Source organism: Sebastes fasciatus, chromosome 21, assembly GCF_043250625.1.
Source record: "Sebastes fasciatus isolate fSebFas1 chromosome 21, fSebFas1.pri, whole genome shotgun sequence".
NCBI lineage: Eukaryota > Metazoa > Chordata > Actinopteri > Perciformes > Sebastidae > Sebastes > Sebastes fasciatus.
The window spans coordinates 7,267,755-7,294,348 of NC_133815.1; the positions used below are offsets into that span (position 1 = coordinate 7,267,755).

At 40.1% G+C, this 26,594-nt stretch overlaps 1 protein-coding gene across 2 annotated transcripts in view; it reads right to left on the reverse strand.

Moving 5' to 3' along the window:
• LOC141759625 (nuclear receptor-binding protein 2-like) overlaps positions 1–26,510 on the reverse strand; it is a 36,591-nt gene extending 10,081 nt beyond the window's left edge. For both annotated transcript variants that reach the window (XM_074621836.1, XM_074621835.1), the window contains exon 1: positions 25,855–26,510. In XM_074621836.1, coding sequence (XP_074477937.1) covers positions 25,855–25,974 — 120 coding nt within the window. In that variant the 5' untranslated portion in view covers positions 25,975–26,510. The remainder of the gene's footprint in view (positions 1–25,854) is intronic.
• Between the last annotated feature and the right edge of the window lie 84 nt (positions 26,511–26,594).

Here is a 26,594-nt window from a genome sequence, read left to right on the forward strand (position 1 = left end):
TGATGAAGAGTGAAGAGGGGGCGATAGGATGAGCAGCAGTTTATGTAAAGAGGGAAGAGATGGATTAGCAGGAGACAGAGAAGCGAGGGGGGATTGTGGGATGAGGGATTTAGAGAGACGAGACACAAGATGGAGGAGGAGGAGGCACCGGAGATCCAAGAATCACAAAGGGAAAGGAAAAAAGGGAGCAGAGTGGAGTGAAGAGGCAGTGGTTGGGGTCTATAATCTGGCAGACGCAGACAGCCCCGGAGGCTCCATGAGTGTTTATGCAACAGCGGCAAACAGCTAAAGACAGCTCATCACAGGATATTGCTGCCTCAGCTGGGCGGACCTCGTGCAGCCTCCTCATACTTTCATGCGGTAGAAGTTTTGGTGCAGTGAGTAAATCCATTACTATAACAACCATGATGCATGACCTTCAGTTCACACTAATCCTTGCGAAATTATTGGAGAATTGACGTCATTTCATTCAGTAGTTTCAAAGATTTAGCAATGACAGTTTTTTTCTTTTTTTAAGCTTTCCTCACATCACTAGATCAGCGGTCGCGAGATGATTTCAGGGGGTCGCCAGATGGTTGTGGAGAAAAACATAACATAACATTAAAAATAAAATAACATATTTTAGACTGTGGAATGGTTTATACATTACATCGCCTGTAGAAGTAAGGCTGTCAAAGTTAAAAGTTAAAGAAAGTAAAAAAAATGTAATGCAACTTGCAATTTTAAGGTTGTAGCGTGCTCAGTTTTAAAACAATAGAGAAGACACCGGTATCATATGAAACTATAAAACCTAAGAAATCCATTGGAATCAACCGTGTCATACTGGCTTGTCGGGAAGGAGGTTAAATAACGCCATTTTCAAAGGGGTCCCTTGACCTTTAACCTCAAGATATGTGAATGAAAATGGGTTCTATGGGTGCTAGCTGTTAAAACTAAACAAAACTGTCATCACAAACAAAGCATTATATTATTTATCCTACTTTATTAATCTGTACATTCAACATAATCACTCAAAATCAGCATGTGGGGGAGGTGCGTGGAAACAGATGTTTACACCAGGCGAGGGCTTGCAAACATCAACCTGATTATTCTGGCGGGCCGTGACTCAGAAACCCTGACCTCTGACCTCTTTGAGATTTCCTGACGAGGATCAATAAAGTGTTAGCTTTCGTCTCGAGTTATAGAGAATATAGAACCGTCGATCTTGGCATTGATAAACTGAAAACTATAAATCAGTGGCACAACGTCACAGAACATTTGCCACCAGACCTCAAGCAAACGATATGAGAACTGACACTGAGCTCGATGACGGTGTAGTGACTGAACAACTATTATTTAGGCTTCTCTCTCCACCTCAATGACTACTTATTACTGCTAAATGCTAACCATTGACGTATCCTACAGAGCCCTACTTGTACCACGCTTCATGACATCGTCATCTCACAGTGATGAATGGAGTCAAAAAACGCCTCTCTGTATCCGGCTCCACAGGAGGAGGTCTGTTAACTAAACAGAGCAGACAAACAGCAATCACAGCAACCACAAAAGCTGCTAGAAATATTCACATTTTAAAATGTTTGTGGTTTGTTTGTTGCTCAACCTGCAGTGTAGTACAGCTGCAGCAGCTCTGGGTGGGCAGCAGAGGAGACATGACATATAATCTCACTACTCCCACTCTACAGGAGATGATAATCTGATTACTGGTATTACAGAGCTGGAGCACAATCCCCTGACCGGCTGACAGGAGAGGGGATTCCTTCTATCAGGAAGGGATCATGTCGGTGTCCCTCCGGCGTCAGGGCTCGGCGGTTGTTTATTTTTCTCTAGATGTTGAGAAACACTCGGTCCCCTGTCCCAGCGTTTACATCCCAGGGGTCTGTTGCCTGGTCGTGGTAGCGTGAGACTCGTAAACAGCACCCCGTATGCTCGGCTGCGATTGGCTGCCGGTAGGGAGGTGGGTTTAGGGCGTGGAAAGGGATTTAAGGGATCTTGTGTTCATGTCAAAACAACTTCTATTCTGATGTTTGTTAACTCTACATCCGAGCCGGGCGGGTAAAACTGGATTGTGAAGGATGTCACACTAACCTCTCATTACCTCACCGCACATTTCTCACTCACATGAGTCTCTTTATTTTGATTTGTAATGGAAAAATACTGGATACTCTCTTCTTACTTGCAGCGTATCACTCCGCCCTGATTAACACAGCATTATGTAGATCCCATTTAAACCCTTAATCTAAGGACATTTTGTGTAATATAATCTACAATGCAAGGAAAGTTCAAGTCAAATCGAGGTTTATTTTAGCCCAATATCACAAATAGGGACGTTCCCAACGACTAAATTCCCTGACGATGCTAAATGCGCGATTGGGAGCATTTCTATTTTCTCCAAACGGCTCTCAACATGGCGACAACTCACAGCTGCACAATATTTCTGCACAATATTTTTCATTGTTTTGTGTTGTTAATTGATTTCCAATAATAAATATATACATACATTTGCATAAAGCAAGCATATTTGTCCACTCCCATGTTGATAAGAGTATTAAAAACTTGACAAATCTCTCTTTAAAGTACATTTTGAACAGATAAAAATATGATTAATCGCGATTAAATATTTGAATCGATTGACAGCCCTAGTTTTATACTGTATATTGTTGATACACACCCTGCTATCTGTGTATACCACACTTGCACTGGCTACATCCAAGTCAAAGAAAGTGTAAATCTCCGTTGGCTAGACCATTTGCAGTGACAGTTTCATCGCCCGGCATCAGAGTACAGTACAGCAGCTCTTTCAGTGCTGCAGAGGCATCTCATATGAAAGAGTGTCTTTGTCTGAGACTGCGTGTGGGTCCAATGCTTTACAGCGACAAAGAGCTTTGTCTCCCAGACGTCAGCTCTTCCTACACCTCATACCTCGACGATGAGCTGATACGCCGCACCGCGTTAATATTTAATAAGTCGATTTCCTACAGGCTACACCCCCCAAGTAATCTGCATCAATCTGTACCAGATATTTGCTAGAGGTGTCTGTACTGTATGTAAATGAGTGCAGACTTCTTTCTGCTTTCTCTCTCTCAGAGACTTCGCTGGCATCAAAGAGGAGCAGGATCAAAGAGCTGCACTGAAATGTTGTGGAAAATGCAAAAAAATTATTTCTTACCCTGCACAGTGTGGATGTGTGAATAAGGGAAAAATATGCACACCCTTCAATTCAAGCATTCAAGCAATACAAAATAACTGTTTACTGCTATTACCTTAAAAAGAATGTATTGAGATTACAGATACAGGTTATTAGATGATTACATCTCCCCTCCCAAACAAACAAGAGTTGAATCTCACTCAATTGTCACTCCCGGTTCTCTTACTGTCAAGATGGCGGTGAAGAAAACAAAAAAGGGGATTTACTCATCTCGTATCAGGCTTAACTTTAGTGGATCATGAACATATCAGGTATGGAATTAATCTGCAGATGCTCCGGTTCAAAATGAGACCAAACTTTTATATCAGCGTCAGTTTTTGAGCCACGACAACGGCCAAAATGTGGTCTGCAACAGACTAGGTAAGGCTTGCTTTTAGCGTAGCTGATTGCCGGAAATGCCTCTTGCTACTTGAGCTGTTGTTGATCACCTGTGGTCCCTACCGGCCGGTTAAAGCCAAGTTCACACTACACGACTTTCAAAGTCGTCAGATCTCAGATTTGTTTATTTATCCGTGCCTACGTTCCTTTTTTCATCAATAAAACACTGTTTTGTTACACAAATATGAATAAGCAAACACCACAGCGAATCAGACTTTACAGTGAATACACTGAACAGTCATCGAGACTTCCCGCTGCCCGTCTCGCACTCCTTGTTCCTGTCCGGTCGGCGTCGGGGCCCTGAGCCACTGACCGTCTGCTGACCTTCACCAGCTATCAGCCGCTCTACAGTCCGCCTCCACATCTCCCTCTTTCTGTCGCCCCAGGATGTCACATGCACAGCCCACAATCAGGTCAGCGTCTCGGATAATGTGCGTGTGTCCGCTCAGCGTGAAGAGTAAAGGGATGGCACCAGCCGTGACAAGTCAAGTGGGGGACAGGAAATGGGCAACCCTCATGCATTCACAGTTAGATGACAGCGTATGTCTGCGTGAGAGATTTTAAATCTTGTTTTCTCAGAGTAACGCCCTTCATGTCACACATTATCTAAATCAAACTGCTGCCAGGATCTGGACTTTCCGGAAGACGTAAAAAGGTTCGACCTCTTTCAAACGGACACACAAGGTCACACATATGTCGATATTAGACAGATCAGCCGGCCATCACGTCTCACTTATTCATTTTCTCATGGAGCGGTTAACGCTCCCCGCTAAGAGGAATGTAGGACAGCGAGAGCAGATGGATACAAAGGAGGGGAGCTGCTGCAAAACAAACACAAAACAGGACACAACATAGTCAAAGCAAGTTATTCAGCCGCTTTCATGAAGCTCTGCTGATAATTCAAAATCAGAAATGAAGATTTTCATGTCCTGCTGTGCTGTAAAAATGAAGGTTTGGATAAAATCAAATTAACACTCTTCAACAAAGAGAGACCAAATCCTTTACTTGTATTGTACAAAACTGGGGCATGATAAGCATTGTGAGGCCTTCACAAAAGATTAGAAAATGTTTAGTTTCTGCAGGTGCTGTCTTTCATTTGGTTTTGCAGTTCAGTCTGTGTCTGTGCTTCAGTCTGTACCAGGGCTGCAATATTACAGTAGCCGCGCTGTCCTCGCTCCCATTGTCACAGTGACAAAGCTGCAGATTTATAGGGCCAGCGGGAGAGAAATGGCAAAACCACAACTGCATTCAAGAAGTCAGAAGCTGCTCTGACTGGGATGTGATGAGCATGGGAAGTGCTGAGCGGCCTCGTTACGTAAACCCTCGACCCGTTAACAGTGATTCCACAGAAATTAGAGTTTTGAACTTGCATCTATCTGCAGCACAGAGACGGCTGAATGTAGATGAGTGAGGGTTATATACTGTATAGATGAGCCTGCGAGCGTCTGCGTGAAGGAGTGTTGTTTTCACACTAATTTACACTGCAAGTCAGAAATGTTAATTAACAATCCTTGAGTCTAAGGTTTCAATTAGCACTTTATCAAAACCAAATCCTTAGGAAGGCCTTATTCATTTAGCTTTCAACAATTTTAAGCAACAAAAGTCATGAGTTCTTTATGATTTAAGAGCTAAAACTCAACCAACATTTGAAGAATCAGAACTGCTGTTTGTTTTGTTGTGTTAACAATAGTGATGTCAGTTAGATCTTCCATCTTTTGCTCACTACATCTGAGCCTTCTTACCCTCAGGTATGCATAAACTACAGGTTGTGAACTTCTTTTTAAAATACAAAAGAATGAAATTGCCGGCTCTCATCGGTATCAGCCATGAGAAGCAGCTAATTATCGGTTATCAGCTGAAAGAAATGCATATCGTGCATCCCTAATTCCAATACTCTTTTTTCTTCTTTTTCTTTTTGATATATTGCATATTTTCTATTTAGCTAAATTGCTACCTGAATGTGATGTGTGTTACAATTTGTAAATAAGAAATTGGGAGAGGATAAAATACTTGTTGAGAGATTTGTTGACTTTGAACTTCTATTTTACCAACTTTGAAGTGGATCCAATTATTTTTTACAATGAATCAATTAATCATTCAGTCTATAAATTGTCAGAAAATAGGGAAAAATGCCTGTTTTGTCCGACCAGCAGTCCAAAACCCAAAGATATTCAATTTACAATTACATAAAACAGAGAAAATCAACAGATTTTTCATGACCTCAGTGATTAATCGATTGCTAACGCTTCAATTTATGTCGCTTGACTAACTGATTAATCGACGGCACCAATCAGAATCCATCTCTCCCTGAGTAAGAGCATCACTCTGCTGTGAACTCTGAGTATAACTCTGTCCTTGTCAAACCCATCGACCTTCCCAGAGCCGACGAGTCGGTGAGCTGAAAAGCCCCACTGCCCTTTAAACACACACACGCACACACACACACATCAACCAATCAAACATTCCTGTGTTTCAGCTAAGTGGAAAGAACCGGCACAAGGTCGGGTTTTATCTTTATAACTACAGTAGTGTGTGTTTACTCACTTTCCTGCTCAACCTCTTAAGATAAAGAAGATAAGAAAGAGCCGGTGTTTGTAACATTTACGGTGTAAAAGGAGAACAGAGGGATTCATTTTCCTGCCGTTCACAAGCCTCACATTGTTTTGGACCAAAAGAAAGTTTACAAAATAGACATTTAATAAGCATTTATATTGTTTTCTCTACTATACTTTGATAATGTGTGAAGCTGCATCTAACTATCATGAGTTGACGGTTGAGTTTAAACAGGAAAGGCCGATATGGCAGAAATAACACCCTGCTGTATCACACCTCAGCTCCCACCTGGCTCTCCTCTACTGTTAGAGGTTAAAACTGCATAAAGTAGCAACATAAATCATTATCAGGCTCTGTTATCACCTTCGTATTATCTGTTCTGGCTTTTCCCCCCTCAAATACCAGAAGTTATTGCAGCATTTCAGTCACTTATCATCCATCTAATCATTCTTTTTTTCTGAGGAGAAAGAAAGTTGTGCTCATTTTACAGGACGAATGTGGGAGAGAGGGAAGGTCACGATGTCACGACCACAACTGATGCACGAAAGCTTAATTAATAAACGCAGCAAAAAAGTTAATTACACTTCACTCAGGTGGGAATAATTCAAACTATGTAAAATATCCGTGCTTCATTTCACATTAATGCTCAAAATAATTCAGGCTTCATTTAATAAAACACTTGTTTATTTTAAAAATTACATTTTATGCCTGAATAAAACATGAAATGACATGTTGGGGTGAAGGTGTTTTATCCTGTGGCGATCCTCCTCATAGGAGGGAGGTTAGGTGTTGTCATTTCTAATAAATCAAACAGACCTCGGATCAGAAGGGGGTCCAGTTTTATTGGAGTCCTATAGAGCAGCACGCTCTGCAATCGCCACATCAAATTAGATTGTGCAGGGATATAAAGCTTGTAGATGACCGTCTGGAGCATGTTGTAATTCTTCTGTCTTGTGTTTAAAAGCATTCCCTGGGTTAATGCTGCAGTGGCGAATCAATCTTATCTCAACATTATTACCCAAAGGAGCTGCATGCGGGAATGCAAATGTCTGAATCAGTTGGACCGGATATTAAACAGACTTTACCTTGCCAGCTCCCTAATAGTGCAAAGTCTGCGTAATGTCCGAATGTGTGAATAGAGCCGGTCACTGTCCGGAGAATTCACAGCGAGCTAGTTTCCATGCGACTGGCACGAAACCGGAAGAATCAGCAACGAAAAGGCTTATGAATGACACGTTAATGCGCAAGGCATTTAGCATGCAATAAAAACTTGCTTTTGGCTTTGTACGCCATGTCTGACTGCAATGTAAACGCATGTGTGTAAATATGCTACGCTCAGAGCTAGTGACGTAGAATAAAAAGTGAGAAAGGCTGCTTATAGCGGGCGGGCAGGCGGGGAGGTGGATGGGTTAAACAAATGCACAACTTTCAAGACCGGTGTTTTGAGACCATTGTTTTGTTTTGTAAGTTACGTTAGTGATGTTTGTGACATGTTTTCCACACTGATGTTACCTTGTTTCTGTGCGTTTACATACTTATTTTAAACCCAACTATGACATTTTTCCTAAACCCAACAAAGGGGTTTTGTTGCCTAAACCTAAACTGCGGATGTTACCGTAGTTTTGTTGCACTGCGTACAAATCACATGCAAAAAGTGGCGTACAACTGACAAAAATGCGTCCTCATGACAAGCGTAATGTCCTTGTAATGTCGTGCTATTCATACGCCTTCCCATGAGACCGGGTTGGTAAGAATATAAACATCCGAGGGTGAAGAAGAAGGGTAATTTGCACGAAGACGGCAACGAAAATGGCTAACTGGAGTAGGGCTGACCCGAATGCTTCGAAGCTTCGACCGTTGCCATGGTAATCAACCTCCAAATCAGTATTTGAATGCTTTGTTTTTATATATAGATAAGTATGTAATAATAAAGTATAAATTAAAAAATAGCCCATGAAATAAGGAATAATCCCACAACATTATTCATATTCAACACTAATTATTACTAGTTATATGTGTGTGTACATGTAAATGGTATTCGGGACAGCCCTAAACTGGAGAGACGACGAGATTCAGTTGTTGTTTATGACCAAATTACGAACCGGCTAAGTGACTGCTGTGTTTTGCGTCATGTCCTGCCTCTCGCTCCCCACCTCAACCAAACGGAGTATTTCCAGTAGGTGTATTTTCCAGTAGGTTGTGAGCTACATGTGTGAAAAATGGCAATAAAAAATATGAGAACAACAGCTCTTCTCTCCTGCAGCAGCAACAACATGCAGGAAAACTCCTTCACACCAAACATCCTTACATAACCTCACACCTTGATTCAGAAACTTTACAGCTCCTATAAAGTGCTGAGTCATGATTGTAGAATATCTGTATGAATCATCATCTTTCTTCACTCAGGGATTGATTGATTGCTGCTTACCATACTCACACAACTCATGTCACATCGACACGGTAAGAAACGAAGCCTTCTCAATGAACAACGCAAACATCCCACTTATAAACTCCAGAGTGACGTCTCCTTTCCAGCGTCTTGTTTTGAACAGGAAGATGCTCTTTGAACGCTGGCCCAGTCCCAGTGTCCGGCCTCACAGACTCACAGACTCCAGGTTTTTCCCACGGTGAGAAAAGCAAGTTATTAAAGGCTCTTTATGCATACTTTCCACCAGTCTGCGGTCAGTAGTGGAATGTAACGGGAAGTGCATTTACTCAAGTGGGGCACTTATAATTAATTTTGAGGTGCTTGTACTCAAGTAAGGTTTCCATCAGGGCTGTCAAAGTAATAACACTAATAACACGTTAACACAAATTCGTTTCAATGCCACCAATTTCTTTAACGCATTAACACAACTTTCGCTTTTTAGGGTTGTAGCGGACTCAGTTTAAAGTCAGAGTGAAGATACTGGTATCATATGAAACTACAAAAACCTAAGGAATCCATTGGTACCAACCATGTCAGGTTAGGTTCTCAGGAAAGAGGCTAAATAACGCTCCAAAGTCAGGCTAAATTCTGGTGAGGAAAACTGGCATTTCCATTTTCAAAGGGGCCCCTTGACCTCTGACCTCAAGATATGTGAATGAAAATGGGTCCTATGGTTACCCACGAGTCTCCCCTTTACAGATACGCCCACTTTATGATAATCACATGCAGTGCATGTTTATACCAGGTCTGAACAGGGCCTCTGTTCACTCACTCACACATCCACTATTTTGGCACCAGAAGAAGACTTCCAAAGAGAGGAGAAGGTTTACAAAACAAGGATTTTGCAATTGGTCATTTTTTTTCGGTCCAGTTCTTGGAAAAGGAGCAGCGGTTCTGACTAGGCTGCTAAAAGGAGGTGTGTGTTTGCCTCAACCTGAAACTGGCTGCCTTCCCGTTTCTTTAAAAAACACGTACTGTACAATTGACTGTGTTCTTGGAGAAGCTTCTGGCAGAGTCCGCCAGAGTCTTAAAAGTTCTCCATAAAGCGGGGTAATTTCTGCCCACTGGATTACTCAATTCATGCTTGTAAATCCACACACACTGCTTGCTTCACTGCTACTACAAACCCAGCAGAAGTGCTCCAAGTGACCGCACCCCCCCTTCTGCTGCATGTTACTGCAGCACAGCTAAAGCAAAAAAGGGGTGAGTCAGGGTAAAAGCTCAAAAGACTTGGCAACCAGTGCCAAGGCTTATTGAGCGTTTGCCACAGTTGCCGGCCAGCAAACAGCAAACAGCTAAAAGCTCGCTCTGAGCGCGGTAGCGGCGTGCTCGTGCATGATGGCACTAACATTAGCTCGTAACACTCCCATTACTGGAGGCAGGAGCAAGAAAAACAACATTGTCGAGCAGAAGAAACCACTTATGAGGGGGTGAGTAGTCTCTCTCTCGCAGCTATTGTTGCGTTTATAGGCCTCAATTAGTAAAGTGGCTGATATGCTTGTTAAAGAAACCTCATGTGGAGAAAGACTGAAAGGAATATGAACACGATGACGGAGCAGGAAAGAGTTGTGTTTATCATGCGGCGTTTATCTTAAGCTGAAAACCTGAGCTGGCTCTTCAGCACGTGTGCAAACAAAAGCCTGTTGGCAGACCTGCATGGAGACAGCAAGCTGCTTTTTTTTCTGTGCCTGTTGCTGTTATGTAAGCTTTACAGACAAAGCTCAATAGGAGTGTCTGTGAAAGCACCACGTGGGGGGGGTTAGTGTGTGTTGATTTAACCCTCAGCTACCTGTTCACAGTCTCTGCACTAGATGTCAAGAGCTACAATGTGTGTTGTCAACACCAGGGCCGCAGACAGGCGATAAAATACAGCCTTTCTTCTAAAAATTAGGTTCCCATTCAACTAAACTGCATTCTTCTTCTTCTTCTTTGACGTATCACAAATAGTCAGCAGAAGGCTGCAGCGAGTGACGTAGTACAACGAGCAACACGCAGAGTAGGTGATGTAAAATATAGAGCGATGAACGTTACGTGGAATAATAACGTTACTGAAAGTTATGTGGTATAATAAAGAGTATAACAAACGAGAAAGTCCTCTAGAACAGACCGCTACTCGTGTCCCGTGTGAAACTAAAAGTAAACGTTCTCAGTCATTTTAAGCCGAACTATAATGTTTTTTTTTACTAAACCTAACTCAGTAGTTATGCTTCCTAAACCTAAAGAAGTATTGTATAGAAGTATTTTATAACCACGTGTTTAAAACTGTTTAAAGGCACGGTCAGAGATGCGCAAATGCAGGCGAGTGGCCACCGCCTGCCGAGGCGATATTCAAACTGAAAGTTCATCCCACACGAATGTGAAGACGCGAATTTGCTTCACAACCGGAAGCGAATGTTTTGTCACCCCTTCGCTCGCCTAAAATGAAAGTGAACAGGAGGAATGTTCACTTTGCACGTGTGACCGTGCCCTAAAACGGCGACCGTAATCCGGGAGAAATCACGTTTCCCTCAAAACGTGATTGAGATTTGCAGTTTAGTTGTATGGGAACATGATTTAGTGGGAGACACGGTTGATAAAATACGATCCAGGAAGTTCAGCTTGAGTAACAGATGCATGAGTTTAAAGGTTTATTAAGAGCTCTTTATAAAGACTATGAGGCTTTACAACTCAAGGCAACAATCATTTTATCTTTTATCGTGAGGATAACTGGAAATGCAGAGGACATGACCTCTGTGTCCTCTATGCAAGCTACAGCCCTGATCCTCCCTGTGCAGCGCAGCAGGGGGGGGGCTTTAAATCATCGGCTCCATATTTAATTCATCAGCCGTCGTCCTGATTGATGGCTGCTGGGATGCACTTATAATTCAACTCCTGCATGAGAGTAACCTGCTTTACTTTCAGCTGCCTGAGCTGCATCAACAACACATTCAAATTTTGAATGCAAATTGGGTCGTGACTGACACGCGCGGGGACAACAGCAGATTTATGAGGGAGAGGAAATCTGAGAAGAGAAGAGCTGTAGTAGGTAAACGATGAGGCCTCGAGCAACAACACCGGAGTAAAACATTCACACAGCTCAGGAATTGATGGTTTTGTTCATATTTGATTGTATATTTTATTCTGTGTGTGTTCTTGCTGCATCTTCATTTTCATCATGTCAAAGAGAAGTGGTTTCAATTCATTGAGAGATTACTGAGTGATTAAAGAAGCTGGAAAGATGATCTTTTCATAAAACTAGGCTGTTTATACCGTAGAATGGTGCAAATATTTTAGAAATTGGTGCAACATAACCTTAAAAACATGTCTACACAGCACTGCAATTTTTTTTTTAATATATAGCACTTTAAGGAAATAAATAAAAACTTTAGATAACAAGTTCCCTACACATTTAAACCTTAAATATGAATGTCATGTTTCTCCACGAGGTCCGATTGTCGCTACGTCCCTTTTTATGTGCATATTTGACGCGCACACACACACACACACACACACACACACACACACTGATATTTGGCTTCAAAGGTCAAGATAGGAGCCGACTGTGTTGAAGTGCAGAGGATTGAATCAACACTGTGAAACCTGCACACACAGAGTTTTTGTCATATCAGCTGGTAGTGAGGAAAGCTCCCTTTGAAGCTGTAAAAGTGTGTGTACAGGAAACATTCATGTGGTATCCCTCCGTTATTGATAGTTAAAACACACAAGTCTTTGCGGAGACAGATAGTCGTGTTTGTTGAGGCTTTACGCAACCTATTGTACAAAGGCCTGCAGCGGTTGGAGCGCTATGAAGGATTTTTTTTTTTTTTATTGTTTGATATTCACACACATGTTCTTTGATCAAAAGTCACACATAACACCGGGGCAGACGTGAGGAGGTGGAGGACCTTGGCCTTTGCTGCAAAGCAGGGCGAGGGTAAAACAATAACAACAATCTGACCATAACTGTTCCTTTAATGTCTTTACAGTCTCTCTGCTCTGTGCAACAACCATTTAACAGTAAATCAGCCTTAGACGTCAGGCAGTCAGCTCTTAGTGTGGACAGTGGGAGGCTTCACTGAGCTTTATTAAAGGCTTCACATCATAATACAAGACAGGAACTAGACTGAGACCAAAACTATTATTATACCTAGTGTGTGTGCATCAGCATCACAAGACAAAGATCTGCATGTGACCAGGAAAATTCCCTCAGTTGTGTTTCCACTGTTGTACGTCAGAGGTTTGTATATATTTTGATATACGTTATTAAAGGGTGCAGACTGCTGCCTCACTTCCTTCTGAGATTTTTTATGCCATAGCCAGATTTCTCTCAAAGAATGAGGTTCATGGTGTAAATGTAGTGCATGGGTTGCAATCACAAACTCTATATATTAGGGCTGTCAAAGTTAACGCAATAATAACGCAAATAAGGAATCCATTGGTATCCACCATGTCATACTAGCTTGACGCGAAGGAGGCTAAATAACGATCCAAACTTGCGCTAAATTTTGGCGAGGAAAAACCGGCATGGACATTTTCAAAGGGGTCTCTTGACCTCTGACCTCAAGATATGTGAATGAAAATGGGTTCTCTGGGTACCCACGAGTCTCCCCTTTACAGACATGCCCACTTTATGATAATCACATGCAGTTTGGGGCAAGTCATAGTCAAGTCAGCACACTGACACACTGACAGCTGTTGTTGCCTGTTGGGCTGCAGTTTGCCATGTTATGATTTGAGCATATTTTTAATGCTAAATGCAGTATCTGTGAGGGTTTCTGGACAATATTTGTCATTGTTTTGTGTTGTTAATTGACTTCCAATAATAAATATATACATACATTTGCATAAAGCAGCACATTTTCCCACTCCCATGTTGATAAGAGTATTAAATACTTGATAAATCTCCCTTTCAGGTACATTTTGAACAGATAAAAAATGCGTGATTAATCGCGATTAACTATGGACAATCATGCGATTAATCACGATAAAATATTTTAATCAATTGACAACCCTAGTTTTAACACATGCAGCCACAGAGGACCTATTATGCATTTGTGCTTTTTCCCTTTCCTTTAGTGTGTTATAAAGCTTTTTGTGTATGTAAAAAGGTCTGCAAAGTTACTCTCCCCCACAGAAACACTGCTCCTGAACTGGTTTATGTTTTTTCTACAATTGATTTCATTCTCTTTGACTGTTGATTCTTTCTGCACAAGTCATTCTTAACAGATGCTTTTTAAGTCTGAAAACCTGACATTTACCAACAATGTTTTCTGTTTTATATCTATGGATTTCATATGCATAACTTTATGTGATTAAGCTCCATTGGTGCTCTTCTGGAAGTATTTTGTTGGGATGTACCACTGTTTAAGAAAAGAAAAACCTAGAAATATTAAGTACAGAATCTGAGTTCCCCACAGTGTGTTTCATTTAACTGCAAATAGAGGCTCTAACAGTAGACGATGGTAAATGAAGAGAGATGAATAATGATGGCACAATAAAGTTTGAATTATGCAAATCCAAATGGTAGTGTTAATACTTTTGTTTCTGTGTGATAATTGCCAAAATCCTCATGAATTCAGGGATGCAAGAAATATAAAAACTGAGGTCTGCTCTGCAAATATGCCGGCATTTAAACAGTTATTTCACAGTCGTTTGTGAAAAGATGACTCTGGGAAACAGCCGTCTTTGGAAGATCTTGCCGACTGTGTGTAAAGCGTGCTTGAGTAAGCGCGAGGCATTGCTCAGAGGCATACGTGTCATGTGACGTGAACCACTATGACAGCTCCGTGAAGTCCTGCAGACATGTCAGCCATTCCTAGAGGATTCCTTTTCATGCCAGCTTTCCCGTCCGACTGGCAGAAAATCCGAGTAGCTCCGTTTCACACAGCTGTAGTGGAAAACGCTGACAGATCCCTCTCTGTTAGTGTCTCCCATCAGATCTGATGACCCCCCCAGAAGCCTCGCTGGCCCGACCTGCTCACATTTCACACCCAGGTGACGGGATCCCTCAAGATCACATGATCCAATGTCTTCTTCAGCTACAGATTGAAACATGGAAGTGCTCCGAGGCCAAAAAGTTCAGGTATAAATGTATGACTGCTTGATGTGAGGCCTGTTCATGTCATGATGGAGTCTAATAGGTTGAACACCACCTGTTCAGCTCACACCACAGCTCAAGGCTATTGAGTTCACAATGTGTTGTAGTGGACCTGATACACAGAGGACCTACTCTTAGCAGGCGGAAGGTTTTTGTGATGTTTCTGTCCATGCAGGACGACAGAAACAGCAGCTTTTAAAAGGGGAAATATCAGGAAAAACGTATTTTTTCAGTACTTTTGTACATGCATTTGGGTATCTGGTGTGCTTACCAACCCACAAACTGTGAAATAAGACAACCCAATCACTTTTGTGTGGGCTGTCTAGATCAGAAAACATGTGATACAACAAGCCATTCAGATTTGGCTCCCCTTCCTATGTCACATGCCAAATGTATCCTCTTACGATTTGTAACGATTTGTATGATATCTTACAAGAACTTATTCTTCCTTTTATATACATAATATACTATACATATATATATATATACATATACATATATATATATATATATATATATATATATATACACACACACATTATATCAACATTGACTTCTGGTTTCACACGGGATACAAACACCGGTCTCCTGGTGTGAGAGTTTTTTGACCCGCCAATCCACCCCAACCTCCTCCCTACATGGCGTTTGTCGCTCTTTATACTTCCTGGTTCACAATTACATGGATTACATACAAATTGATTTTGCAGGCTCATTAGAATATACCGCCCCCCATCTGAGTATCTCCACCCACAGCTTGAGAACTACCTTTGCAAAGATTCACCATATTTTTTACATCAACCGATCAGAGCTGACTGGGCTTTTTCTGGAGGAAGTCTTAAAGAGACAGGCGCTAAAATGAAGCGTTTCAGACAGAGGGTGAATACAGGTATATTCAGACAGACAGTATGAGAAAAATCATGTGTTTTTTTAACGTTGAAGCATGTAAACATGTTCTAGTAGAAACCCAACATACAAGTATGAAGCTGAAAATGAGCATGATATGTCCCCTTTAAAACTATTGTGTTTGTAACCTGTATTTCCGAACATCACTAGTTCTTTGGTGTCAGTGTTGACTGTCCCAACATGACATTTTCAGGACAGCTGATTTTCAGAAAACTGATCAGAAAATGGACTTGGGTAAATGTCAACATTTGATGTCAGTCTGTGAACATAAAAGCAAGAGCGCCTTTCAAGACTCATAAATATTAAACATCATACGAGAAAAAAATACATCGCAGAGGAGGCAGATAGACACTTTCTCCACTGACAGGAGCTGCAATATCATGTAATAGTAAGGAACTCAGTGGATGTGAAGGTGTAATATTTCTGATAAATCATTCCCTCAATTTCCTTAAAAGGTGCACACTGTGGAGTTTTCTTGCTAACAAACAAAAGTTATGTTTAAAGTCACTGTTTCTCACTAAAAAGCATCGTGATTATCCTTAAGATCTAACGCATTTCTACCTCATAAAACATCTGCAAAGCCACTTTTTAAATGGCTTATTTTAAATTGTACATTGTTTACATCAACGCTCGGTAGCTTGCCGTCTTCAGTTTGTTGACGCTTATTCTTTGTGCCGAGTGGGAGAGAAATTCCTCATCTTTCCTACTTATAACTACAACTGGGAGGTTGGTGTAAATGGTTTATCCTACTTGGCTGTTTGTATTCATGGTCTGCACAATATGAGGGACGTGGATGTCGTGTAAGGGAACGGGGGAACAAATTAAGTATTTCAAGGACACAAATGATTAAATTAAAGGGAACCAATAAGTTTATGGCGCACACGAGTTTCTAGGCTTTGAACAAATAATCGGCAGGAACGATTGATTTACTCACAGACAGAGGACTCTTCAAAAACAGGAACTACACAGGTCAATTTAATAATCTTGCTAATACAAGATTCTGTCTGGAAACTTTTAACAGAGCTGCATGAAGACTTCCCTCCTCTCCTCTGTTCACCTGCAATAAAGTTGAGATGCCAGCTGCAGCTATCACAGCAACTCTCTAATGAACTCCTGGAATGCGCTCAATATTACAAGCTGATGATAACAGAGTATGTCCGAGGGCGGAGACTCATTGGTTAGCATCCCTGTCTAGACGCTGACCGATGAAAAGATCACCTTAAACCCTCATGCAGGTGCTGCTGTTTTGTATAAACAGGCCTCCTCCATGCATGTAAACATCAGAAAGTATTCCGCTTTTCCGCCCGAGCATAAAAGCAGTCTCAAAATCACAGAAGACAACAATTAGCTCATGTGAACAACAGCTCGACACCATTAATTTGCAATTTCATTTTTAAACACCCCCGCCGACTGAGAGCTGTGTAGTAAAATTGAACAATGACAGCTGGAAATAGCACGCTATCTCTAGTGTAATCTGGCAGGCTGGGTGTAAGAGACGCCCAGGCTGTAAAATACAGTTTGTCATCACACACACACGAGAGGGTAAATAACACAGCGTCATTAAATCATTCATGCGTAGAGAGAAGGCGGAGCTGCAGGTCTCTACTTTGACCTGTTGGTGGTGCTACAGAAAAAGTCAGAGGATCACCAAAGTCAGTCAAGATTCATCCTCTGGGCACCATGAATATCTGTACCAAAGTCTAATCCATTTAATAGTTATTGAGATATTTTACTAAAAGCCAAGAAATCTTAACCTCATGGTGGCACTCGATGAAAAGCGAAGGGATCCCCAATGTCCGTAGGATTCATCCTCTGACGACCATGAACAACTGTACAAAGTTTCATGTCAATCCATCTAGTAGTTGCTGAGATATTTAAGTCTGGACAAAGTGGTGGACTGACCAACAGACAGAGCAACACTACTATCCGTAAAGCCATGCCGCTAGCGTGGCTAAAAACAACCAAAAATCAATGGACATCTGCACAAATCATTATTTTGTATTCTAGGAATGAATGGGTGTGAATGTGTTTCCTAGCAAAGCTCCGGGCACCCGGCGGGGAGGACCGCGGTTGGCACAGCGACCATGTTAACAGGTGGATCAAAGCTGACTTTCCCTGCTCTGTTTACCCTCCAGGGAAATCGGAGTGGATGTCATTCCTCGTAGGGCAGCTGTCAAAGCAGCAAACATGCCTACACTGCTGGATTATTATGGAGCGTAAGTCATTAGGAGGATCCCCCTCGGAACAGGCAGCGCTTACGGCAAGCCACAACTTGACACGGGCTTACGAGGGGCAATGCCCTACGCCGAGGGGTCGTTTGCTCAGTTTAACAGCTCGTCTTTACGACCTCAGACGTGGAAAACATCCAAAAACTACAACAGGTTTTCAGCACATCATACATCCTGGTTAATGTGTGGTGATGATTTTTGGTTGTCTTTCATTTGACTAATAAAATTATCCCAATGTGTCTGGCCGGCCTGTGATTGAGTGTTTTTCTCTGTTTTATGTCATTGGAAATTGATATTTTACCAATTACAGTGCATTACTTTTCATACGTATAGCTACGAACTGTGTAGGAGACCAGCCTGCCAACTGTCATGTCAAATTACGGCGCTGGATGCAGCAAGAACAACCGGTTTCACAGCTGCGCCCCAGAGACACAAAGAACATCGGCAACTGCAGGCGTTTTTCAGACTACAGTATATCTTTAACTCGGGTAGATAGAGATATGGTTGAAAATTGGCGATTTTTCCCTTTAATGATGTTAAACTGCTGTGGTTGTTTCTAATTGTATTTCTTACATTTACCCTATAGGGTCACATGTCATACTATGGATAAGACACAGCGCTTCACAGAGAACAAGGCTGCCTACAGTATGTTTAAACTGCAAAACACGCTTGTGTATCAGTAACTTGTTGGAGTAAAACATCATGGGATCCAATGAGCACCGCAGGCAGCGCTAAATGAAATCAATACAACCACACAGCTGATGAAAGCTGCATATTGTGGGCTTATTTTCATATATCTTTTTGAAAATTATAGAATTGTATTCCAGCAAAACATTAAAAAAAATGACTTTTTACTGTGTGATTTAGAATATTTTAGTAAATATCATGGATTTATTATTTGGCTCTGTTCTATTCAAGTGTGTGTACGCCAAAACAAAGCAGCTAAATTGAATTCAGATATCATTATTTCATTATTTAAACCTTTTTTTTACATGTCAAAATGTCTGTTTTTCAGATTGCATTATTAGTTTTTTTTCATATTGCTCACACCTGTCTGTACGTGTCTACGTGCCTCGATGTTCTCAATCCTGACACATGCCTGCGAGCATTAACATATGCATGAGATTTCGGTTAACACACGAGTGCAGAAAGCAGCGTCTGCCCACCACATTCAACCTCACATATTCATCTGAGCTCGTGAATTAACACCATGACAAATGAATGCAGTCTTGCCCGACCCAGGCTGCTATATTGTCATCACTCTGTTAAAGCAGCGGATGGAGCTAGGTCCTGGAAATAGAAGATGGAGCAATTACTGGAGTGAGTGCTGCATGTGCTGCTGCACCACAGAGAGGGGATGGGTGAGGATTCACTTCAGGAGGTCTGTGAGGCTGCGACATTGAGGATCACAGGGGGGTCGGTGATAATCTTCCGTCAAGGCTGCACTATAATAAAAAGAGCTCAGTGTGACGGGTCAGGGTGGACTGAGTCTCTGCTGGATGGGACTCCCACTGTGCTGTCATGACACAGACAATCACTCTTTAGAGCAGGCAGGGGACAGGAGCTATGAGGTTACCATGGACTCAGTTAGTCAGCTGTGGGCTACAATTGAGCCGTGTTTTTTTTGCCATATATTTGTTTACATTTGGATAAATTGGCACCATTAAAAGTTTGCCGAATTAACTATTAGCTTCTCCTGTTTGCTACTGAAAAACTACTGCGTCGTGGTTGTATGCCTCCGCCAACCGGTCAAGTTGCAGTTTACATCCATGACTGTCCAAAATGTCATCACTTCATAATTTTATCCTATTAGACGTGTGTGAAATTATCATAACTAGCATATGCATTCTTGAGTTATGGCCAAAAACTAGGGCTTCCCCCTTCTTAAGGCCCAGACAAACCGACATCAAAGAACCAGCGTCAATCTCTGTTTTTTGGCCAAAAAAGTTGCCCTTGAACACACCGCAAAGACTACAGCCGACGGCCAACTACCATGTATGTCTTGAACCTGCGTGAGAGGAAATAACTCTCCTCACCAGTAGGTCACAGGGACCTTGACCGAAATCTAATCAGTTCATCCTTGAGTCCAAGTGGAGGTTTGTGCAAAAAAACGTTATGTCCATGAGAATGGGACGGACGGATTTAAGGAAAGACAACCCAGAAACATAATCTTTTAGCCCTTTTATGCCTCCGCGCTGTCAATAGCCATGATTGGAGGCTTAAGAGAACTTAATCTGCAGCGTTAACTGCTGACAGCGTTAATACGTGGGTCAAATCAGCGGGCCAAATTAAAAGAACTAATTTCTCGTTGTTTTAAGAACACCAGCATGCACCTTTCCCTTTCACCTCATACAGGATCTTTGCCTCAGGTCTCGCCTCATAGTATGAAAACCTCGGCTTTAGAGCATCCAGTGTCTGATCTCTGTACATATTGTGCAACATTTCTTCACGGAAAAATGAGGAGGATTTTGTTTTCTTCAAAGCTGTGAGATAAACTTGTTAGATTCATGTCTCAATAGCAATATTTAGTGAATCACTGCATTGTCTTTGTGTAATGTTGTGCCTGAATGTCCACATTCTGGGAAGAAACGGATGACTCAATCAGAGGATACGTGACACCCGTCAGCAAGTCATGTTCACAAAGAGAGCAGCTGTATGTCAACACTGTGTGCAATAATTATACACACATTTTAATTTATCTGGTCCTGGAATAGAAAATGTTAAACAACTTCTTGTGTTATCTCGTGTTGTAACTTGAGGGAAATATTTCCTGTTTATTTTGTCACAAACATCTGAGCCAGGAAAGATTTCCAGCAATAAACCACAATGCAAAACACCGCCTTTACAGTTATTATGCTTCAGCTCACACAGCTTTGCTTTCCAATCACACACCAGCAGCGCTCGGAAACATCAATACTCTGTGTGTTGAGTCAAGAGGGATAAACTGACTTTGAAGGCAACGCATTCATCCACTTTGACGAGGTTTAAATCATTCCCGCCTGAGAAAACAGCCATGAAATGCAACAATACCATGCGCTGACCGTGTGACTGCGGCCTGTGTTTGCCGAATAACAGATAAGGCAGCGTGTCTTCTCAACTTTCACCCACTGACTTATTTGCTATTGGGTATATTCGTGAGCGTTTCAAGCCTGCCGCTCAGACACACCCCGGCCTGCTGCAGAGAGAGGAGAAAGCCTTGCAGCGCGAACGCATCAAAACAACACAAGTGATTCGTTATTTCATATATCTGCACCGTACTCGTCTATCAACAGCAGAGCGACTTCACATGTTACGACAGATGTGTTTTTAACCTGTTGGAGCTGCTTTATGAATATGTTGGCAACATTTATTGGCTCAGCTTGTCCCAACAGAGATAACATCGGTTTATTTTGTTATTCTCGAAGCCTGCATGGCGACTGAGGCAAATGTTTTGCTTCTTGTTTTGCATCATAAAAAAAAGCAAGGCTAAATCTGACTGTAGCTATGCAAGTAACGATAATTAGGGCTGCACAATTCAGCCACATTTTTTATCAAAATCGCAATGTGGTTGCTACTGTGTGTCAAAATACCATTTTAGATTAAATATTGTGGTGCTGCAGAGATGTCCTGGTCTACACATCATATTCTACAGACTTAATAAAACATCTTTGTTTGTTACAGATCTTCACAAAACACACCATAATCATTTCATTTCTTAACAAAAATGAGAATAATGATGTCAAAATTATCATCCCTTCTAATATCGCAAATCATATCGCAATCAGTCAAAAATAATCGCAATTATATATTTATTTTTAAAATCATTTAGCCTTAATGATAATATAGAGACAATTATGATCATAAGCTCATCCCGGTTAATCAATTAATCAATTCTGCACATTTCTGCACAGTTCTTCCTTTCTATTCAGATATATTGTACATATTTTTACAGTATTTTTCATTTTTTTCTTTCTGTTATGTATTTATGTTTCTTGGTTGTTGCAATACTTGCTTTTTTATTTTAATTTCTCTTACTATGTTTATGTTATGAATAGGGCTGTCAAAGTTAATGGGATAATAACGCGTTGACGCACCTTGCGATCTTTAGGTTGTAGCGGGCTCAGTTTTAAAGCTAGAGTGAAGATACTGGTATCATATGAAACTAGAAAACCTAAGGAATCAATTGATACCAACCATGTCATGCTAGCTTGTCACAAAGCAGGCTAAATAATGCTTCACACTAAATTTTGGCGAGGAAAAACTGTCATGGCCATTTTCAAAGGGGTCCCTTGACCTCTGACCTCAAGATATGTGAATGTAAATGGGTTCATTGTGTACCCACGAGTCTCCCCTTTACAGACATGCCCACTTTATGATAATCACATGCAGTTTGGGGCAAGTCATAGTCAAGTCAGCACACTGACATACTGACAGCTGTTGTTGCCTGTTGGGCTGCAGTTTGCCATGTTATGATTTGAGCATATGTTTTATACTAAATGCAGTACCTGTGAGGGTTTCTGGACAATATTTATCATTGTTTTGTGTTGTTAATTGATTTCCAATAATAAATATATACATACGTTTGCATAAAGCAGCATATTTGCCCACTCCCATGTTGATAAAGAGTATTTTTTCCTTGTATGTAAAAACCTACTTGGCAATAAATCTGATTCTGTCAATCAACAGAAGATTAATGTACAAAAATGTTGATAACTGATTCATTGTTTAAAGTCTTTTATCAAGCAAAAATGTTTACCAAAAATGCTGGTTTGCAGCTTCTCAAATGTGAGGATTTTCTGTTTTCTGTGATTGTAAACTGAATACCTTTTGACTTTTGGATTGTTGGTTGGAAAAAATTAGCAAATTGAAGACGTCACCTTTGGATTTACGGTCTTATGACGGATATTTTAGGCTATTTTCTGACATTTATAGGCAAAACAATTAGAAGCAGAGTCAGGGTTTCTGGCACAACTTCACCTACTTCCAAGGTGTACAGAGAAGGGAAAAAGATGTCAAAACTCCAGCTACACTTATAGTAGTATAAAAAACAACTTTATTGACTGGGTCATCATGAAACACACTACATTTAAATAGTGTAGACCATGAAGCAGAAAATAATTCAAAGAGGTAAAAATTAGGTAAAAATATATTATAATTATGGATGTCTGTCATATTTCTTTTTACCTCTTTGAATTATTTTCAGGTCTATTTACATGTTGTTTGTAATGTGTTTTATGAGGACCCTGATGAAGGCCACAAGCCAAACTGTGGTCTCAAAATAAAGTTGTTCTTTATACCAGGCAAAACAATTAGTCAAACTGGCTGATAGTATTAAAAAAAAGTCATTATTTGGAGCTCTATATCTCAAAATGATGCTTCCCACATTAAGGTTTCCAAGCAAATTGTGATTAAAAATATATTTAATTGGTTATTAAAGTTCCTGTATAATGACGTCTGTCTGTAATGTGAACCAGCGGGACACGGTTCATCACGTTGAACATAAATCTGCTTATTTGATGCTACTTTCATGCTCATATCAGAAACATATTGATATTCTGATATGGATTGTTACTATAGCAACCAGCCCTAAATGACTGGTGCTCTCAGAGTGGGGTGGTGGATGGACATGTGACAGCAGAGGCAGCCCATATGGGTAATCAATAGGTGGAAAACCATCAGGGTGGGAGTAGGTTGTGAGTGCTCAATGGCACAGAAAGAGCATTGAGGTCAGGTGGTCGGCGGCGTTCAGAGGACGCCGTGTGCGTTCGAGAGATAACCTTCAATTTAAATATTCAGCCTTATCTGGAGCTGTTAGTGGAGCCGACGCCCGCCGCCTCACAAAAAGACGTTTAGACGTTTCTTCTCTCTGATAATAACTTTTCTTATATTCCTCACATGGAGCATGTAGAAAGGTTTCAGCAGCTGGGAATGTCACAGAAACGGTGCTGCGACTCTATGAGTCACCGATGATGATTGATTAAACAAACATGGGATTATTTATGGGTGAGGAAGCTTCAAGCGAGGCCACTGGGTTATTTTCTTTAATGTATTGTCTGGCCTGGAGCTGACCTTCACATGGAGAGGTGGCAGAGTCATAAATAAAGCTGTAGATCTGGGACAGACAAAGATGTGCACATCACAATTTCCTTAAACTTCCTTAATCCTTTATTATATATTTTTTATTTTTATTATCATTTTTTCCCCTATCTCTGGTATCATCAATATCATATTTAATTTATTAAACATTTTTATTTTATATATTTCTTATGTATTTATTTATTTTTGTAATTATTATTTTTATCATAATTATTTTTTCCTATCCCTGGTATCATCATCATTTTGTGTATTAAATGTCATAAAATTCACATCACAATTTTTCAAAACGTCCTTAATTCTATATTATTATTTTTAATTCATCATATTTTTCTATTTTTATTTTTCTATTTCTTATGTATTTATTTTTAATTATTATTTTTATTATAATGTTTTCCTATCTCTGGTATCATCATCATTTTGTGTATAAAATGCCATAAAATTCCCATCTTCGAAATTCCCTGTTTTAGCGAACCAACACAATCCAAGACCTTGATATCAACTTTATGATATAACATTTTAAAAAAATACCCACATATAAGAAGCTGGTACCAGCAAATGTTTAACAGTTGACAGTAGTCGGTTCCCTAAATAAAATAGACTTGACTTAAAATGTCTATATTTGGTTGAAATTGCTCTCTATTGGATTATGCACAACCTGCATGCTGTTATGGTACAACATGCCATAAAGTGAACAGACTTGTTTACACACCCACAGTATGTTACGTGTGATTTGCAAACCTGAATTAAGAGTTAAACTGCAGGTTCAATGGACAGAAATCCTCCATACAAACAATTAAGTGGTGAAATGAGCAAACTATTCCTGTCACACTAAAATATAGACTTCATGTAAGTAGATCAAGGGATGTTATAAATAATGATATGTTGATATATTTACTGTATTGTTTTGATATATTTACTGTATTGTTATTGTTGTTATTATATATATATCTTGTCAATCATATTATTTCTTTATATTAATATTGTCTCTAGGTGGAGGCTTCAGATAAGCCCAGTGGGGTTTTTTTGCCTCTTCCTACACTGTATATTATTCATTTATATTCATTTTTGTTATGTTGTATGGTCTTAAATTGTGCAAAATAAAAAAAAATAAAAGAAATTGTAACACCTATCAAAATAGGTGATAAAATATTAAGACTAATCTATTTTTGCACTGACATTACAGCTGACTGTGGTGTAACTATATATAGATATAGATATATATATCTATATCTATATATATATATATATATCTTGTCTTAATTGTTTCTTATTACTATTATGTAGTCATATTATTAATCTTGTCTCTAGGTGGAGGCTTCAGATAAGCCTAGTGGTTTTTTTGCCTCTTCCTGCACTGTATATTTTATCACTGTAGTTTTTTATGATTATTTATTCATTTATTTATTTTATATATTTTTATTTCTTTATTATTATTAATTGATTATAATTATACATTTTTATTTTTATATTATTTTTTTGTTATGTTATATAGTCTTAAATTGTGCAAAACAAATAAATCATGATGATGATTATTATTATTATTATTATTATTAATAATTAATTCTACCTCATTTTTATTTTGTATGTTTCTTATTTATTTATTTATTCTTTAATTGTTTTTTATGATTATTTATTCATTTATTTATTTTATATATTTATATTTCTTTATTATTAATTATTATTATTAATTGATTATAATTATACATTTTTATTTTTATTATTATTAAATATATAATATATTATATATATATATATATAATATATATAAATATATTAAATATTATTATTATTATCATTATTATTATTCTATATTTTTTGTTATGTTGTATAGTGTTAAATTGTGCAAAACAAATAAACAAACAAAAACAAAATATGTCAGTGTGTTAGATTTATGGTGCAAAAAACACCTCGACTGCAGAATTGCATAAGATTGCATGTGATTCATCTCGTCATTAATGAGTAGATTAGTTGCATTTTAATTAAAGGAAAACACAAAAACCCCACTAACCTGCTCTTTGCGTTTCTGCCAGCGTCCACACGGGCTCTCTTCCAGGATCTCACTCTCATCCTCACTCTCCTCCTCTTTACCCTCAGATCCTGATTTCCTCTCCGGGACGGACATCGTCATTTTAACGACGAATATGTCCTGATATCCAAACCAAACCCACTAAAAGTCCTTCTTCTTCTCCAGCAGCAGCGGCTCCCCTCTCTCTCTCCCTTGTTGTGTGCGCAATGGAGAAGAAGAAAAACCCTCCAGACGACACCAGACGCTCAAAACATCCTGCAGAGAATAAACTAGACGCTCCTCAGTGTCTCCTCACCGTGCAACACTGCAAGGTCTCTGTTCTGAGCAGGGTGGAGAAATAGACCCCCAGACTTCATGCGCCCTGTATGCAAAACAGGGTTGGTTGGTTGCGAAACGATTTTTTTTCTCAGCTGCTGTCTGCTCGCCGTGAAGCACCGAGAGAGCTCCAAACAATCCACTGCGTTCATCAAATCCACCCTTTAGATTCAGAGATTTCTCTGTTTTTTTCGACCATCTTCTCCACACGTTTGTCAGTGTGTTTTGTTCGGATCTGAAGCAGCGAGCTCCAGCAGACAGACAGACACAGACAGACAGAGAGGAGGCAGAGACACGGCGCGGTGCGCAGAGGGATGGAGCGCAATTACCGTAAACACACCAGCAGGTGCGCACGGTGTTTTTAGCTTTGAAAACTGAGCCTGTCTGGAAGCAAAAACCTTATATAA